This window comes from Rhinopithecus roxellana, chromosome 11 (genome assembly GCF_007565055.1).
Source record: "Rhinopithecus roxellana isolate Shanxi Qingling chromosome 11, ASM756505v1, whole genome shotgun sequence".
In the NCBI taxonomy this organism is placed as follows: Eukaryota; Metazoa; Chordata; class Mammalia; order Primates; family Cercopithecidae; genus Rhinopithecus; species Rhinopithecus roxellana.
This window is the reverse complement of record NC_044559.1, coordinates 79230101-79247887: the sequence shown is the minus strand read 5'-3', so window position 1 is coordinate 79247887 and position 17787 is coordinate 79230101. Positions and strand designations below refer to the sequence as shown.

The following is a 17787-nucleotide window of genomic DNA, read 5'->3' as shown; positions in this document are numbered from 1 at the left end:
GCTGGGTGTGGTAGTGCGTGCTGGTAGTCCCAGCTACTTGGGAAGCTGAGGCAGGAGAATCGCTTGAACCCGAGAGGCAGAGGTTGCAGTGAGCTGAGATTGCGCCACTGCACTCCAGCCTAGTGACAGAACGAGACTTCGTCTCAAGACAAAACAAAAGCTAGGGAGGCTTCTAAGTCACTGGTGCATCTATGTGAACTGACATCCCACGTTATGACCTCCTTTACAATGGTCTTTTCAAGAAAGAGCACTTGTAAAAGAAAAGAAGGGCTCATAAGAAAACAAGTTTAGGGTTTAGGGCCAGGCGCAGTGGCTCATGTCTGTAATCCCAGCACTGTGGGAGGCTGAGGTATGTGGATCACTTGAGGTCAGGAGTTCGAGACCAGCCTGGCCAACATGGTGAAGCCCCGTCTCTACCAAAAAATATAAAATTCCTGTAGTCCCAGCTATGCAGGAGGCTGAGGCAGAAGAATCACTTGAACTTTGGACCTAGACGAGAGGCAGAGAGCGAGCGAAAATAAAAGTTTAGTATTTTTGCCACTTTCTAGGAACATAGTATTTCATATTTGTTCTAAAATGATCCCTTTTAAAGTTTCAATAATCTACCAATTTTTAAATAAGAATGTATTCATCTTATTATCTGAAGTAGTAGTCGAAGGAATTCCACCTTAAAGTTGAACAGTTTATTTGAATGTGATTTTTTTTAAAAAAGAAAACTTTCTAAAGAATGTGAAATATGTCTAAGGCAGAAATAACCTAATGTTCTACTTCCTAGAAACATCATGTTCTAACATTGTGAGTACAGACGAAACAGTCTCTTCCCCAAACCTAGCCACTAGAGCTGTGGCTGGAAAACTCTGAACCCTTGCTATACCGTAAGTGTTTCTGTTTCTTCATTTTCAATATTCTAATAAGCCTCTGTATACAACATTACAGGTGAAGATCTTTCAGCAAGAAGTTAAAGAGTGAACATGGTGGAAAAAAATATAATTTACTTATTTTCATCAGACTTAAACTGGAAATTGATGATTTCTGAACTGAAGTCTTCACACATGTGAGATCCATGCTGAGGAGAAGCAAAATGGCACAGGGCTAGTTGCCACCAACCAATTTACGGATGAATGAAGCAATGAAGCCCAGGGGACTGCCATTTTATAAATGTCAGCAGTTGGAAAAATCATCACGAATTGACTTAGAGCAAGGGTCAGCAAGCTTGTCTGTAAAGGGCCAAATAGTAAATATTTTAGGGCTGGGGGCCATAAAATATGTTGCAACCACCCAATTCTGCCGTTGTAGTGCAAAAGCAGCCACAGACAACACATACGTGAAGGAACGTGGCTGTATTCCAATAAAACTTTATTTATGGACACTGAAATTGGAATTTTATATATTTTTCACATGTCACAAATATTCTTGTTTTGACTTTTTTTCAACCATTTAAAAACATCAAAACTATTCTTAGTTCAGGGGCCATACAAAAACAGGTGGCAGGCTAGATTTGGCCCAAGGACCTTAATTTGCCAACACAACTAGAAGAACTGGGAACAAGGGGCACAAAGATCTGAAAACAAGAAAGGAAGTTTAGCCATACATTTTATGGCTGAGAATTAGAAGCTTTGGAGCATTTCAAGTGTAAATATGTCCTATAACGTAAGAGTCATTAAAATTCAATTTAGTTCCCGTATTGTATACCACAGTGCACTCTTCTTTAGGACTTTTTACATATAGAAATAATATTGGGTTTTTTTTTTTTTTAAGGTTATTGCTTATTCAGTTAATGGGGTTGCTTTAAAAAAGGTTATTGCTTAATCACAGATTACTCATTTTTGGTTTTCAAAATTAGAATGATGTATAATTTAATATCTGCTGAACTGCAATGTCTTCACAAGAAACCTAACAATTTTTTAAAGCAAAAGTAGATTGAGTTGGTGTTTAAGGTAAATTTATTTATTTTACAAGGGTTGTACTGACACTGTACTTATATATTTATTATACATCGCTCTTGATATTGCCATGGATTAGAAGCATTAGTAGTTCTCAGTACTTGAAGACAAACTTCTAAAAAGAAAATATATGCTCTGAACATCTGAAATGGGCTAGACTTTGAAGTAAAATCGCTTCATTTCTGATTAACTGAAGAGCTATTGATCCAAGTCATACTTGCCATTTAATGTAAATTATTTTTAAACTTTGCTGCACAAAACCATCAAGTAAGTGTAAAGGATTCTTCATATTCTTGGTATGAAGCAAATTATGAATTTTAAAAATGAAATATGTATTCCTCCAAAGTAAAACCCAAACTTTTATCTTTCCATTGGTACCTCTGAATTTTAAGACTTTTCTTCAAATTACAAAACACTAAAACTCCTAAACTTCACTTTGAGGAATTTTTTTAACCAATTATAAAAATAAAACCATCCCCATGTGTTTCCTGCATATTCTAAAAACAGAAGTGTTAAAAATACACCACACAGGCTGGGCACAGTGGCTCACGCCTGTAACTCTAGCACTTTGGGAGGCCAAGGCAGGTGGATCAGGACAGAGAACGAGGCCATCCTGGCCAACATGGTGAATCCCGATCTCGACTAAAAATACAAAAATTAGCTGGGCGTGGTGGCACGTGCCTGTAATCCCAGCTACTCGGGAGGCTGAGGCAGGAGAATCACTTGAACCTGGGAGGTGGAGGTTGCATGAGCCAACATAGCACCACTAACTCCAGCCTGGCAACAGAGCAAGACTGTCTCAAAAAAAAAAAAAAAAAAATACACCACACAGCTTTCACGTCTTTGAAAGTTCTTACTGGGTCAAACCCTTAAGGCTAGAACTACCATTTTCTTGTCAACAGAATGCAGGTTATTCCAGTTTGATGTAATCTATACAATAGTATAGGTTTAAGTCAAATAAGTCTGTAACAAATGCACAATGCTGCTCCATTTAAAAAATATTCTGGGCCGGGCGCGGTGGCTCAAGCCTGTAATCCCAGCACTTTGGGAGGCCGAGATGGGCGGATCACGAGGTCAGGAGATCAAGACCATCCTGGCTGACAAGGTGAAACCTCGTCTCTACTAAAAAAATACAAAAACTAGCCGGGCGAGGTGGCGGGCGCCTGTAGTCCCAGCTGCTCGGGAGGCTGAGGCAGGAGAATGGCGTAAATCTGGGAGGCGGAGCTTGCAGTGAGCTGAGATCCGGCCACTGCACTCCAGCCCGGGCGACAGAGCGAGACTCCGCCTCAAAAAAAAAAAAAAAAAAAAAAAATTCTGGAAACACTTTTTATCAAGCCTCTATAAGTGAACATACCAGTTTGCCCTACCATGTGTTGAAAACTGAGTTACTGGTCTAAGTGGCTAGAGGTCAAATGAAAACTCTGCAGAGTAACAAGATGAAAAGACTGGTCTCTAGGTTTATCATTTGGTTCTGATGCTTCCTAAGCACCGCCCCACTGTGTATATTTTACAACATAAATCTGAGACTGAAGTTGAGACCAGATTGTTTAGCAAGTGAGAGAATCCAGCCTACTGCCTAGGTTGCATCCCAACTTAGTTGTTTATCACATTTTGAGGTGAAAGTACATACTTCATTGTATTTGAGTCTTTGTGATTATAGAAAAAACACATTGTTTTAAAATGCAAAGAGTTGGCCGGGCACGGTGGCTCATGCCTGTAAATCCTAACACTTTGGGAGGTTGAGATGGGTGGGATCACCTGAGGTCAGGAGTTCGAGGTCAACATGGTGAAACCCTGTCTCTACTAAAAATACACAAATTAGCTGGGCGTAGTGGTGGGCACCTATAATCCCAGCTATTGGGGAGGGTGAGGCAGGAGAGAACTGCCTGAACTCAAGAGGCAGAGGTTGCAGTGAGTGGAGACTACACTACTGCACTCCAGCCTGGGTGAAAGAGCAGACTCCATCTCAAAAAAAAAAAAAAAAAAAAAGAGAGTCTAGTCTACTATTACACACAAATGGCCAGCACAACCTGATGTTGGCCAAAAATATTAAAGTTTTATTTAAAGCTTTATCTGAATTACACAGCTATATTAGTATGCCAAGTAAAAGAAATTATCCTAAATAGCCACTATGACTATACTGATTACCATTTCACACTTTTTAGGCTACCAGAAATCTGGGTAGCAAACTCTTATCATTAAAGTTGATGTGCACAAGAATCTAAATATGTAAGTTGGGTTCATTACAATATTTTAAGACGTATCACTAAAAGTGAAGAGAAAGGAGCATGAATTCTGTCACTCTGTTCAGTGATGCCAAATGTGTAGGAAGTAATGATCCTATCTGGGTAGAAAGTGCTCTTTGAGGGGTAAAGCTTCTTTTCATGTCATCGTTAGCAAGTAAAAGTTATTTACAGATTCTCCAGTTGGGAGTAAATATGAAGTCTAGACTCAACAAAAGTTGAGTTATAAGTTACTTGTTTTTAATCAAACTTGCTTTCATAAAGGCCTCCCATCTCAATGGCTCTGGAGACATTGGAAGCTCATTAATGAAAGTGGGCCTTCTATGATATGTACCAATTTACCTTTTGCTAACTACATCTTCCCCTTCCTTTCTTCTGTCCTCTTCCAGTATCTCTATAGACTTCTGTCCTCTGCCCAGAGACCCACAGGCCTTGCTTAATTCTGAAAAGTAATCAGGGCTTGCTTACTGGCCCAGTAAAATTGAATTAACTCTAAAACACAAAGCCCCACATCTATGCTCCCATGACAATAAAGAAGAGTAGGATTTTCCTGGCTGGTGTCTTTGATCTTATATTGGCAGCCTACAGGGAAAGTGCTCTCACGGTAAAAGTCTCTGACCCCTTTTCAGTTGCTTATATATCAGTAGTGAGGCCAGAAAAGATGTACCTGGGACCCCAAAAAAGTTAGAAAGAAAAGGGAGATTGCCTCTTACACAGAGTCTAGACTTGGGTCAATATTCCCCATGATCCACTGTTAATAATTTATGTGTTCTCTGCCATCTCTATGTATCAGCTTCCTAAAAGCAATCCTTAGCTGATGGCTATGGATTCTGACATAGGAATACCTGAAATGAGTCCCTTTGAAACACATACTAAGTCTCCATGATTACCAAGTTATTCTTTTTTTTTGAGGCAGAGTCTCACTCTGTTGCCCAGGTTGGAGTGCAGTGGTACGATCTCGGCTCACCACAACCTCCACCTCCCGGGTTCAAGCGATTCTCCTGCCTCAGCCTCCCAAGTAGCTGGAACTACAGACATGCACCACCATGTCCAGTTAATTTTTTTTTTTTAGTAGAGATGGGGTTTCACTATGTTGGCAAGGCTGGTCTTGAACTCCTGACCTTATGATCCATCTGCCTCAGCCTCCCAAAGTGCTGGGATTACAGGCGTGAGCCACCGCACCTGACCTACCTATTCTTATACATCTCTTAGATTCAAAACATACTATGCACAAGCCTGCCACCAAACAGTCCTCTGAAACCTTCCCTATTACAGATGACACAGGTCTCTAAACTTTTGACACAAGTAATTCTAACACTGAACTGGGTACTGTCGCATTTTTCAAAAGCGCTATGTGGATGATTTGACTCAACATGGAAGACTGAGGCTATGTCTTACACTCATTATTTTCCACCCCACTCTTAAGTGTCAGCATAGTGCTAAGCACAGTAGGTGCTCATTATTTGTCTAATTAAAAAAAAAATTAAGGCTGTAGCTTAATATAGCCTCAGGATATGTGCATGCCTGTGTGTGTGTGTGTGTGTATGTGTGTGTGTGATTACTCATAACTACATTTAGTTCTAAAAATAAAATTAATCAATATAAGCTTATGTAAGTTAATGCACAAATATATTTCCTCAAATTCACATAAGATACTCAAATATAGATGTATAAATTTGTGGTCCCACTGTGATTCTCCATATGTGTAACAAGAAAATAAAAGGCATAATACAGCTGTGAAATAGCTGATGAGTTTCTATTTTAAGCTGATTTTTCACCAGAAGTATAGTTTCTGCTGCCAAAGTAAAGTATAAATGTATTTGTATATGTTTGGAAAATAAATGATTTGTGACATGTATTGGTCACTTGTGCTCTGATGGGGATAGACCCTTTGGTTATCCACATAAATATTTATCACATTCCTGGACTTTGTTTTATATCTAAAAGGTGGACTAAAAGCAAATATTCATATGCTGAATCATACCTTTCTCATTAAATAATCAAGCCTTAAAAAATGTGACCTCAGAACCACTTTTAAAAATCATATATAATATGCTAGAAGACTAACATACACTGTTAAGCTCATATCCTCTCACTCTGCTGGAATGGTAAAGGAATTTTCTACTTTAGTTTACTTCATGCGAAAAAAGAGCTCTAAGCTCCAGAGTAAAATAACTGGCTGCTATGACTTTGAAACAGTAAGAGATCTCTTTAGTTGGACTGCTGTGCTTTTTTAAAAAAATTCTCATATCACAAGAACAGGAAGCAGAAACAAACAGCTGTTTAATTCAACTATTCACAATACAGAATATTTATAACTTAGTCACTGAAACACGCATTTCTTAGGCCACTCCTAGAATATGGGAATAGTTGTTACATAAAATACTGTTTTATTATTATGTTAATAAGAAAAAGCATTTTACCTGTTCCAAGAGGGGAAAAAAGCTCCTCATTGAGTATCCTTTGTCCCTAGAACAGAATGGTAAAGTCTTGGGCCTGGTTCTTCTACTGTAGAGCAATTCTTCCCCAGTCGCCCTCCAGGGAATGACAGAAAATGTGAAGAACTTCAGAGACTAGAATCATATTCAAATTTTCCTTGAAAGTAGCTATAATGAACACTAATACCTTTTTTAAAAGTCCAAATTAGGTAACTTCTTTAAGTGGATCATCCAGCAAAAGCCAATGAACCTGACTACAAGCTATTTTTTTCTTTTCTCAAAAATCTTCATAAAAATATATTAACTCAAATTTAGAATGCTTCTCATCTCCATCCACAGTATTGCAATAAAAACATTTAAAGAGTATTTAGTTATAAAAAGTAGCTAAATGTCTTCTCATGGTCTTGATTTTTCTGTGCTCTATGCCCTAATTTTAATATAGCAACTGCACTTCAGTAAGATCCAGTCCAAAGATTTTTTTAAAAAACTATAATGTACATGAAGCTTTTAAAAGGCAATATCATTAAGAAAGTAATTTCCAAATACTGGGGAGAAAAAAAAGGCTTTGACTTCCTTGATGAAATGCCATATTCAGAATAGGGGCAGAACCCCATCCTATGCAAAGGGTCATTCTTCCTCCTCTTCCTAGCTATTCTTAGGAAGCTTTCCTTGTATAAAAAAAAAAGGTCCTAAGTTAACAATTCATCTTTATGTACATCTGCACACACAAATATACAAGAAAGTCCACTGACTTCATTCCTCTACTGGTGTAGTGATGTTTTCAAATATTTTGTGAAATCCAGAGGCGATTCAGTAGCAACTTCACTGGAGTATCTTTTGATTAGCTGATTTAAATCTTCATTCAAAAATGAATCCCCTTGTAAAACTTTACCCTGGGAAAATATTTAAAGTATGAGTTAGAAGTTACTTATGCTATAAGCTAAAGTCAACCTGTGAACAAAGTTGAAAACGGCAACAGCTGACACCAACACATGCAACACAATGACACATGCTTGGTAAGGTCTTAGACATATCCTATATTGAATGAAACAGTTTCATGACCATCTCTGTAGAATTTCAACCTCAAATATCCATCCTATGATGAACTCCTAAACATTAAAAAAAAAAAAAAAAAAAACTGCCTATAAAATAATTAAGCAAACTGGAGTTAGAGTTATTGAGATACATTGGTTTCTATCTCTTCTTTTAAAAACATGAAAAATATCCCATACCTTTATTTTGGGGTTTGAAGATTCAACAGGAGGATTGAATGTCATTTCTGCCATGCTATACGCTTCAAAAAGTTCAGCAGCAGATCTAAATCACAAACACAAATGTAAAGATACCACCACATCTGTGTAACTCAAAAATAATTAGATTATACTCAGAGAATAATTCATTCTTAACCCATATATTAAGGTATAAGACAGTCCTGCTTTTGAAACTAACCAACCAACCCAGTCACTTAACAAATTCTAAATTCCCACGTAATGTCAACATTATTCAACTAAATCCACCTCACAGAGGTTTGGTATACATTTAGCAATACAGGCATAGACTCCAGAGAGAAAGCTAAGCTGAAGAAGTTCAGTTCAGTGTGATCAAATCCCAACCCACTGATAATGCAACTGAGTCTATCTTAGTCATGGGAGCCAGAGGACTGAAGCATGGAGTCATTCTCCACAGACTTAGAACACAGCTCAACTCTTTGCTACTGGCCTGGATAAAAAACAAGGAAAGGCCATTCAGGACAGAATACATGTCTATACCCATGGCGTGTAAATGAATCCTTAATGATTTGGAATTAGTTCACACTCTCCAAAACAGATAGGCAAGGGCCTACGAGGGTAGCAATTAGGCTCACATCCCAATACTCATTCTCCAGAAGCCCACTATGAGTCTCCTTTCTTTCTTAAGCCTTTGGGATAAGCCCATTCCTCATGCTTCTCCACAAAGGAAACATCTTTCCTTAGCAAAACTGCTAAAGAAAACATGTCATAAAATGATCATTATGAAGAGTGACAAAGAATTGTTTTCTCCTTTTTTCTTCTTTTAAAAAACAAGGCTGTTGGGGTGAAGACTGGGGACACGTGAGAAATGTGAGGAAAGAAAAAGTAAATGGCCATTTTATTTAATAAGGACAAAAGTTATCTCCACCCTACTCAGAAGGGTTCATGGAAAACTGCAGAGCTCTTGCCTCATGTAGAGGAGGCAGCAAATGACTGACTACTGTCATGTAAAATACAAGCCAATGTCACCAAACCTCCCAGTATTTCAAGAAAAGCAGGAAATGTGAATTTCAGATGAATTCTTTCAATATTTAAAAGACAGCAACTAATTCAATTTTTATCAAACTCTTGAGGCCAGAAAAATCAGCCTGGCCCAAAGGTCACCAATCTGTGATCTCTGAATTATAGAAACCAATGGGCTTGCAAAAGGAAAAACCCTACAGCAAAATATTAATTCCGGGTAATAAGTACACTGTAGGGTGCTATAGTTTGAATGTGTCCCCTCCAAAATTCAGACATGGAAACTTAACAGTCAATGTGATGGTATTAAGAGGTGAAAGCTTTAAAAGGTGATTAAGCCATGAATGGGATTAATCCATTTATGCCTACTACTGTCCTAAGCTTTTAGGAGTTATTTATATCCTACTGCTCAAGGTCATCACCTAGGTCTGATTTTTCACACACAAAAAAATTTGCCACCTCTAGCATAAATGGGTTAAAGTCTTTATAGAAGAGGCTTCATGAACTTAAGCTGTGGCCCTGCTCCCCTTCTGTCCTGTCTGCCATGTGAGGGTGTGGGGTTCCTCCCCTCCAGAAGATGCAGCAACAAGATGCCACCTCAGAAGCAGAGAGGCGCCCTCGTCAGTCAACCAAACCTACCAGCACCCTGATCTTCAACTTCCAGCCTCCAAAATTGTGAGAAATAAATTTCGGTTCTTTTTTTTCAGACAGAGTTTCACTCTTGTCGCCCAGGCTGGAGTGCAATGGCGAGATCTCAACTCACTGCAACCTCCGCCTCCCGGGTTCAAGCGATTCTCCTGCCTCAGCTTCCCAAGTAGCTGGGACTACAGGAACCCACCACCACGCTGACTAATTTTTGTATTTTTAGTAGAGATGGGGTTTCACCATGTTGACCAGGCTAGTCCTAAACTCCTGACCTCAGGTGATCCACCCGCCTCGGCCTCCCAAAGTGCTGGGATTACAGGTGTGAACCACCGAGCCTGGCCCTCTGTTGTTTATAAATTACCCAGGCCTAGGCATTTTTTATGGTACCATAAATGGACTGAGGGATTTTTTATACCATTTTCTCTCTTTCTCTGTATAACTGAAGTATTTCCTGTCTGTATGCAAAAAAAGGTAAATTACTGGCTGGGCGCAGTAGCTCACGTCTGTAATCCCAGCACTATAGGAGGCCAAGGCATGTGGATTACCTGAGGTCAGGAGTTCGAGACCAGCCTGGCCAGCATGGTGAAATCCCATCTCTACAAAAATTACAAAAATTAGCCGGGCACGGTGGGGGGTGCCTGTAATCTCAGCTACTCGGGAAGCTGAGGCAGGAGAATCACTTGAACCCGGGAGGCGGAGGTTGCAGTGAACCAACATCGCGCCATTGCACTCCAGCCTGGGTGACAGAGTGAGACTTCGTCTCAAAAAAAAAAAAAGTAACTATTATTTTTCATCTTTCTGTACTTGTGAAAATTTTCTAAGTCAACAGTTCAGGGAAAAGAAGATTCTTTTAACAGGAACTTTTCCTCATCTGGGTGTGAGGTGGGTGCTGGAAGTACCCATCCAAGCTGCTTACAGGTCAGAAGGTAGTCTGCAAGGGCCAAAAAAAGAAACAGCTGCCCTTCTGGATGGCAGTGTTCCAAAGCACCTCTTTTCTTCCCTCTCCTCATTTTTTTTTTCTCCTCTTCTTGCCCTAACAGGACCATTCAAAAAAAAAAAAGAGAGAGCAAGAAAGCAAGGAAACTTAATTTGGTTGACCTGTGTTTTATCTTCACATGAAGCACCTATAGCCATAGATTATTCACTGTTGAACCTGAGTGATGGGGGGCATATGGACATTCACTATGCCATTCTACTATCCTGTATGTGTGAAACTTTTCATGATTAAAAAAATGTTTTTCAAGTTGAATGACAGAAGAAGAAAAAAATGTTTTAAGTGATTAACAAAATCATAGCATGTTTTCTTTCAGAACAATTCAGGAATATGAAGCAAGACCAATCCAGATACCCAACTGGCACTTTACATTTTGTAATATATTACTTTATAAAACAGACGTCTCATAGTAAGTGGCTATCAGCTGAATTTTGTAGTTTTAGAATAAGGCAATGCTAAATATTACCTTCGACTCAACTCTGGTTTGAGTGCTCCAGAGCCTTCAGAAGGTGCTCCAGCGATCAGGTGGGCTGCAAATCTCTGCACTATGGGATGATAATGCCTCTGAAGGGGAAACAGGACAATCACATTTTGCACAGGTCAGTCCTTTACAAAAAAAAAACACTAGCCACAGCAAAGATTTTCTTAAATAAAATTACACAAAATTTTTTTTCATCACCTATGTATAGTATATGTAATTCATTAGAAGCACATAGCCACAGGAATACTCTTTGCTCATAGGATTAAAACACAAATCAAGTTACCAGTGAAGTAGTTTATCTTGCTTTTACAATATAAATAGAAAAATCAAAAAGCAATTCCTCTTTCCGAGTGAAAAAAGTTAATTTACAACAGGTTACCTGCCACTTCTGTTTTCTACAAGTCTCACTCTAATGTTGTCCATACTGTAGGATCACTGTATAGGTGAAACCATCTTGAGAGAGGGCTTACTAAAGTCTCCTAGGATAGGACTCAACAGAAATGTACCTGATAACGAATCCTCTGAAGAGTGTTAGGGAAAGATTTCAATAAAGGGAAAGATTTCAGTAAATCTTCCACAACCTCACCCTACAGAACTGACAGTTTTCTGCTTCCTTAGAAAATGTACCTCAACCGCTTAAAAAATAGTAAGAGCAAAGTAAAATGTAGCATACTAACACAGGAATTCTAAAAAAAGCAGCCCCAGAACAAAATATAATTAAGTACTCTGGCAATAACAACTATTTGAAGAAAAACTGGAAAACAATTGTTCACACACATCCCCCAAAAGAAAAAAAACAGGGCCACTCTTACCCGCAGAGTGTGTAGTTCCCACAGAGCAGTGTTCTGAGCATTGCAGTACTCAGGCTCATCCAGTTCAGGGAGGAAAACTCCACTTCCCTGAGATTCACTGTCAAGCAGTAGATCTGTTTTGGGGAAAGTCTGCAAAAATGTCACATAAAAAGAATTGGTTAAATTAACATTGTTAATGTAAAAGGTGTTACTGGTTTGTAGTTGTATGTGTATTTAAATTTATGGTTGTATAGGAGCTTTAGCATAAAGTCTTTACACCTAGTTTTAATAACAAACAATTTAAGTTTATATTGTAAGAACAAGAGTTGCAAAAAAAATTTTATCTTTGCTTGCCTTGAAAATGTTACCTTGCAAAAGAAAACACTATTCTTTTCACCTTGCAATCCCACTTTTAGAAACCTGATAGAAATAATTACATCAGATAAATACAAAAAGATATTCACTATAGCATCATTTGTAATAGCAAAAAAAGAAATAACCTATATCAAGAGAAATAGAAAAACCAGACTGCCTACATTTGAGTATCACTTCTACCACTTACTGGCACTGCTACTCAAGACAAGACACTTAACCTCTCCAGACCTCAGTTTTCCCACATGTAAAACAGGAAGAAGAATAGTAGCTACCTCAGAGTTACGAAAATTAAATTTTTGTAAGGCATAACAGTGGAAGGCACATAGTCAAAACTGTGTGTTCGTTAAGCAAAGAACTAAATAAACCTTACATAGACATTAAAGAGATAACAGTAGTGACATTATGTGTTTACCACGATTAAAATGCTAAGATTAAAAAAGTGGTAGAATATATAGCATAATCCTCTTTCCATTAAAATACAAAGTTGTGTTGTTTCTATGTGTATGTGTTTATATATGAACTTTAAAAGACTGCTAGAAAAATACCCACCAAATGATAAATGGATACCCACCTAATGACACTCCGAGAAGCGTCAATAGGTACAAAATGCTTTTTTTCAATTTCATATAATTCTTTTGTCACCTGATTTTGTTACAAGTGTGAATTACTTCTGTAATTGAAATAATATAAAAAGGGGGAAAGACATGCATCAAACAAAAAAAAATCACTGCATTATAAGAACTTAGCACTGTTCATTTGTGTCACTACTTACATGCATTAATATTCTGGTAGTTGCTAAAATGCCAATACTTGAATTTGGAAGAACATGAAGAGCAAGGGTACAAAGGCGTTTGATGAAGGCAAGAGCTCGCTGCTGAGAAACTTGCTTTCTGCGCTTAGTCAGCATGACATCAAGGCACTGGAGTACAATCTCAACACCTTCATTGGTAGCACCTAAAACAGCAGACATATCCTTCAGAGCTGTTCTCATTACTTTTTCATTATGCAACTGGACTGAACTTCAGATAAACCCAAGATAAACTTTTGCACCTGGCCCAAACCATTTCTCTAATCAATGAGGTAGTGCTATACTGCTAAGGAGATACAGCGGGCTATACTTACTGCATCTCCAGTCAATTCCAGAAGCTTTCTCCAAGTCTTACATGAGATTAAATACAGATGCATGGCACTGGCAAGTCAGCATTTTATGTACCTGTTCCTATTTCTCATTTGTCTACAATGACTGGTCATAACATATTCTTAAAACATAAATACATATGAAAGAAACATTATCTAAACATACATACCTGCATGTAATTTGAATAGTGTTTTGTAGAGGTGTGTGTAGAATTTCATTGGATCAATATTCAGAACATCACCTTTGAAATGACAACGAACACCCATTAGGTATGTTGTAGCATTCAAAGGGAAGGCAAACGAAACTTGAGATTAAGAAAATATCTTACCTTGTCCAGAAAGAATATGAAAAGCAGTCTGGACACAGTGAAGACTTTCTTGATAGCTTAGGTCCTTAAAAAAAAAGAGGGGGTGAGGGGGGATGGAATATTAAGAATGATAATTACCATTTATATCTTTTAAAAAGGACTTTAAGGCCAGGAGCAATGACTCATGACTGTAATCCCAACAATTTGGGAGGCTGAGGCAAGCAGATCATTTGAGCCCAGGAGTTCAAGACCAGCTTGAGCAACATGGCAAAAACCCATCTCTACAAAAAATAGAAAAATCAGCCAGGTATGGTGCCACACACCTGTAGTCCCAGCTACTCAAGAGGCTGAAGTGGGAGGATTGCCTGAGCCCCAGGAGGTCAAGGCTGCAGTGAGTTGTAGTTGCACCACTGCACTCCAGCCTGGGCAACTGAGTGAGACCCTATCTCAAAAAAGAAGAAAAAAGACCTGCATGTATGAGGTCTGCAAGTATGAGGCAGATTGACAGGGTGACTATAGTTTACAATAATCTATAATCTATTTCAAAATAGCTAGGAGGGAAGAATTTGAATGGTTGTCACATAAAGACACATATTTAAGGTGACTGATATCCCAAGTAAAATCTTTACAAACTATATTATACAAATATATTTAATTATCACATATACCCTGAAACCATGTACATCTATTACGCATCAATTAAAAAAAAAAGAAAACAGGTCAGGCAACCCTCCTGTTTAAAACTCTCCAATGCTTGAAAACGTTCTACATCTTGATTGTGGTGGTAATCATATGATCATAGGCCTTTGTCAAAATTCATAAACTGTACATCTAAAAGGGGTGAGTTTTACTGTATACAAAATATATCTCAACCTGACAAATTTTTAAAATAGTAATTACCATTTATATCTTTTAAAAAGTAATTTATTACTACTTACACCAGACTCGATGAGAGTATGAAGAACTACTAACAGATCATCAAAAAATTCCACATTTATAAGGTGAGCAAATCTGGAATCAAACAAAACTTAATCAATGAACTAAAAGCAGAAATAAAGCTGGCAGAAATTAAGCTTGACTCTAAAACTGTATTTTTAATATTCTTTATTTCAAAAGGTTAGCTATGAAAGAGATGGCAATTATTGATACTTTTCATTAATTCAGACTGGCCTAGTCAACAATTCATGTACCACTGAACACTAAACTCAGTAGAAACATATGAGGCACTGAACAAACCAAAAATATTTCAAAAATCCTTCTGCACTGAGAAAGAAATTACCAGAAGCAAACAACTTCCTGAGGAAAAGTTTACTAGGTATCCAGCAGGATCAGCTCTAAGACAACAGGCGGTGGGAAGAGAGATGAGGAAAGATTCTGCTGCTTACAAGAATATGGACCTTATGACAGCTTTAAGGATAAAATGGAAAGAATACTGGACCCTTAATTACCTGCATGATCCTGGGTAACTCACTTAACTGTCCCGGGCCTCTATTTGTAGAAATAACTGAGACCACACAATAGGGTAAAAAGGAATCATATGAGCTGCTAAATTTGAGAGTTACTCCATATACTATATTAGACACTGAAGTAGGTTAAAGTCAGGATATCTCTTCAATATTAGTGAGGAGTCTTTGATCTATGTAAATCTTAGAAGAATAAAAGACCTTATGAGTGATATATTCCATGCGTATTGGTACAACTTTTTGGAGAAGCAATTTGGCAATTATTTATCAAAATTTAAAATGAGCATACCCTCTGATCTGGCAATACATGCACACACGTGCATGAAGATATACACACGCGCGCGCGCGAAAGTATTTCCAGCGCAAATAGGGGACTGACCAAATAAAGTACAATATATCTATAAAATGGAGTACTATAAATTTTTTTTTTTTTGAGATGGAGTATTGCTCTGTCGCCCAGGCTGGAGTGCAGTGGTACCATCTCGGCTCACTGTAAGCTCCGCCTCCTGGGTTCACGCCATTCTCCTGCCTCAGCCTCCCAAGTAGCTGGGACTACAGGCGCCCACCACCACGCCCAGCTAATTTTTCGTATTTTTTTAGTAGAGACGGGGTTTCACCGTGTTAGCCAGGATGGTCTCAATCTCCTGACCTTGTGATCCACCCACCTCGGCCTAGTACTATAAATTTTTTAAAAATTAAGTGATATATATGTGATAAGGGAGAGGTACCAAAAGTAACTGTTTACAAAACCAAAAAAAAAAGCAGGTTACAGGACACTAAACATAGCATGATTCCATTTGCATGAAAGATGGCAGGCAGGCGGGGAGCGATGGCTCATGCCTGTAATCCCAGTACTTTGGGAGGCCAAGGCGGATGGATCACCTGAGGTCAGGAGTTCGAGATCAGCCTGGCCAACCTGAGGAAACCCCATCTTTACTAAAACTACAGAAATTAGCCAGGTGTGACGGCACACACCTGTAGTCTCAGCTACTCGGGAGGCTGAGGCAAGTGACTGCTTGAACCTGGGATGTGGAGGCTGTAGTCAGCTCAGATTACATCACTGAACTCCAGCATGGGCAACAGAGCAAGACACTATCTCCAAAAAAAAAAAAAAAAAAAGATGGCAGAAGGCACGCAGACAGACTACATACATATATAGGAGGGGGAGCTTGCAATTTTAAATTGTATATTCTTTTGCATTTTTAAATTTCAAACGTTTTAAATGAGCATATATTATTTTTTAAACTTTTTTAAATAAAGGAATTAGTCATTAAAAAACAAATAGCTGGGTTAAGCATGGTGGCTCACACCTATAATCCTAGCACTCTGTGAGGCCAAGGCTGGAGGATGACTCACTCAGGAGTTCAAGATCAGCCTGGGCAGTATGGTGAGAGCTTGTCTCTATTTAAAAACAAAAACAGCAGGTCCTACACAATGTAGGAATAATCCCTTCTCTGATCAACCTCTTTGAAGATTTTCAACCACAAGGACCATATCACCATATAAGGAAATGTATACCATTGCCAAATAGCTCCAGTTATTAGAAAGTGATTTCTTATGATGAACAGAGCTTGCCTTTTCTATATCTTCTAGCCATCAGTCCTATTTCCAACTCTATTCCTGAAGCTATGCTGCCCAACAATGGTAGCCACTAGCCACATGTGGCTATTAGACACTTAAAATGTAGCTAGTCCAAATTAAGACACCAGCATAAAATATGTGTTGGAAAACACGTGATGAAAAAACACCAAACATCCCATTAATGTTTAATATTGTGTTAAAAGACTTTAGATAAATCCAGTAAAATATATAAAAATTAATTTCACGTGTTTTTTACCTTTTTAATGTGGCTAATAGAAAATTTTAAATTATACATGTGAGTTCACATTATATTTTTACCAAATAGCAATGTTCTATAGGATACCACCTCAAAAAATTGTGGAACACTATCATGACAACCACAAACCTTACTCTAGCTCACATCCTGACAAGGCCATTAGTGTTGAGTGAATACATAAAAAGATCTATCTTAGCAGAAACAGATTACACAGAACTAGAGAAATGATGTACAGCCGGGTTAAAATAGACTTAAGAGTCATCTACACGATCCACTCAAATTATGACGATAGGTAATTGACTACACAGTGCAGAAAGAGTCAAGAACTGAGAGATTTAACCTTAGGAACACCTCAAATTTAGTAGGCAGAAAGAAGGAGTTGGTAAAGGAGATTTTAAAAATAAAAGGTTTGAGATGAGAAAATCAAAAAAGCCCAGTTATGAATAGCTTCAAGGAAAGGCTGGTGACAAACAGAAAGGAATGAGAACTGAGGATAATGGGCCATCATTAGGGAACCCTCTAAAATTCTTTGGTCTTTCCTGTTTAGAAAGAATCTAGAAGATTTCAACCTACACAGCCCTTACTTGGCAAGACCTTCTAGAACTGCTGGCAGGAGAGGTGACCTCTGGGCCTTCTTCAATATTCTGAAGTAGGTTACAAACACAATATTCAGAGTCTCTGTATGCTGGCAGAGGAGACAGACAAAATGACTTTAGGATAACCTGGTATGGTTTCTACTGAGTGAGCATAACTATGACTTCAACAGGTTAAACTTCTTTTTCCCTACCCATGCCTCCCCACAATGCAATCTTTGAAATTTTTAACATAACAGAAAGAAGACATACATCCTGTGATTTCATAAAACTAGCACTAATCACATCAT

The 17787-nt window shown here is 38.3% G+C and overlaps 2 protein-coding genes across 3 annotated transcripts in view; one reads left to right on the top strand and one right to left on the bottom strand.

Moving 5' to 3' along the window:
* PLCE1 (phospholipase C epsilon 1) overlaps positions 1-1375 on the top strand; it is a 274157-nt gene extending 272782 nt beyond the window's left edge. For both annotated transcript variants that reach the window (XM_010368132.2, XM_030940806.1), the window contains one exon: positions 937-1375. The gene's annotated coding sequence lies outside the window, so the exon portion shown is untranslated. The remainder of the gene's footprint in view (positions 1-936) is intronic.
* Positions 1376-6446: 5071 nt separating this feature from the next.
* The window catches only part of NOC3L (NOC3 like DNA replication regulator), a 29707-nt gene continuing 18366 nt past the window's right edge, over positions 6447-17787 (bottom strand). The window contains exons 13-21 of the mRNA XM_010368129.2: positions 17489-17589; positions 14543-14615; positions 13626-13689; positions 13467-13538; positions 12932-13113; positions 11806-11934; positions 10979-11076; positions 7857-7941; positions 6447-7517 (exon numbers count right to left, since the gene is read on the bottom strand). Coding sequence (XP_010366431.1) covers positions 7386-7517; positions 7857-7941; positions 10979-11076; positions 11806-11934; positions 12932-13113; positions 13467-13538; positions 13626-13689; positions 14543-14615; positions 17489-17589 — 936 coding nt within the window. The 3' untranslated portion in view covers positions 6447-7385. The remainder of the gene's footprint in view (positions 7518-7856; positions 7942-10978; positions 11077-11805; positions 11935-12931; positions 13114-13466; positions 13539-13625; positions 13690-14542; positions 14616-17488; positions 17590-17787) is intronic.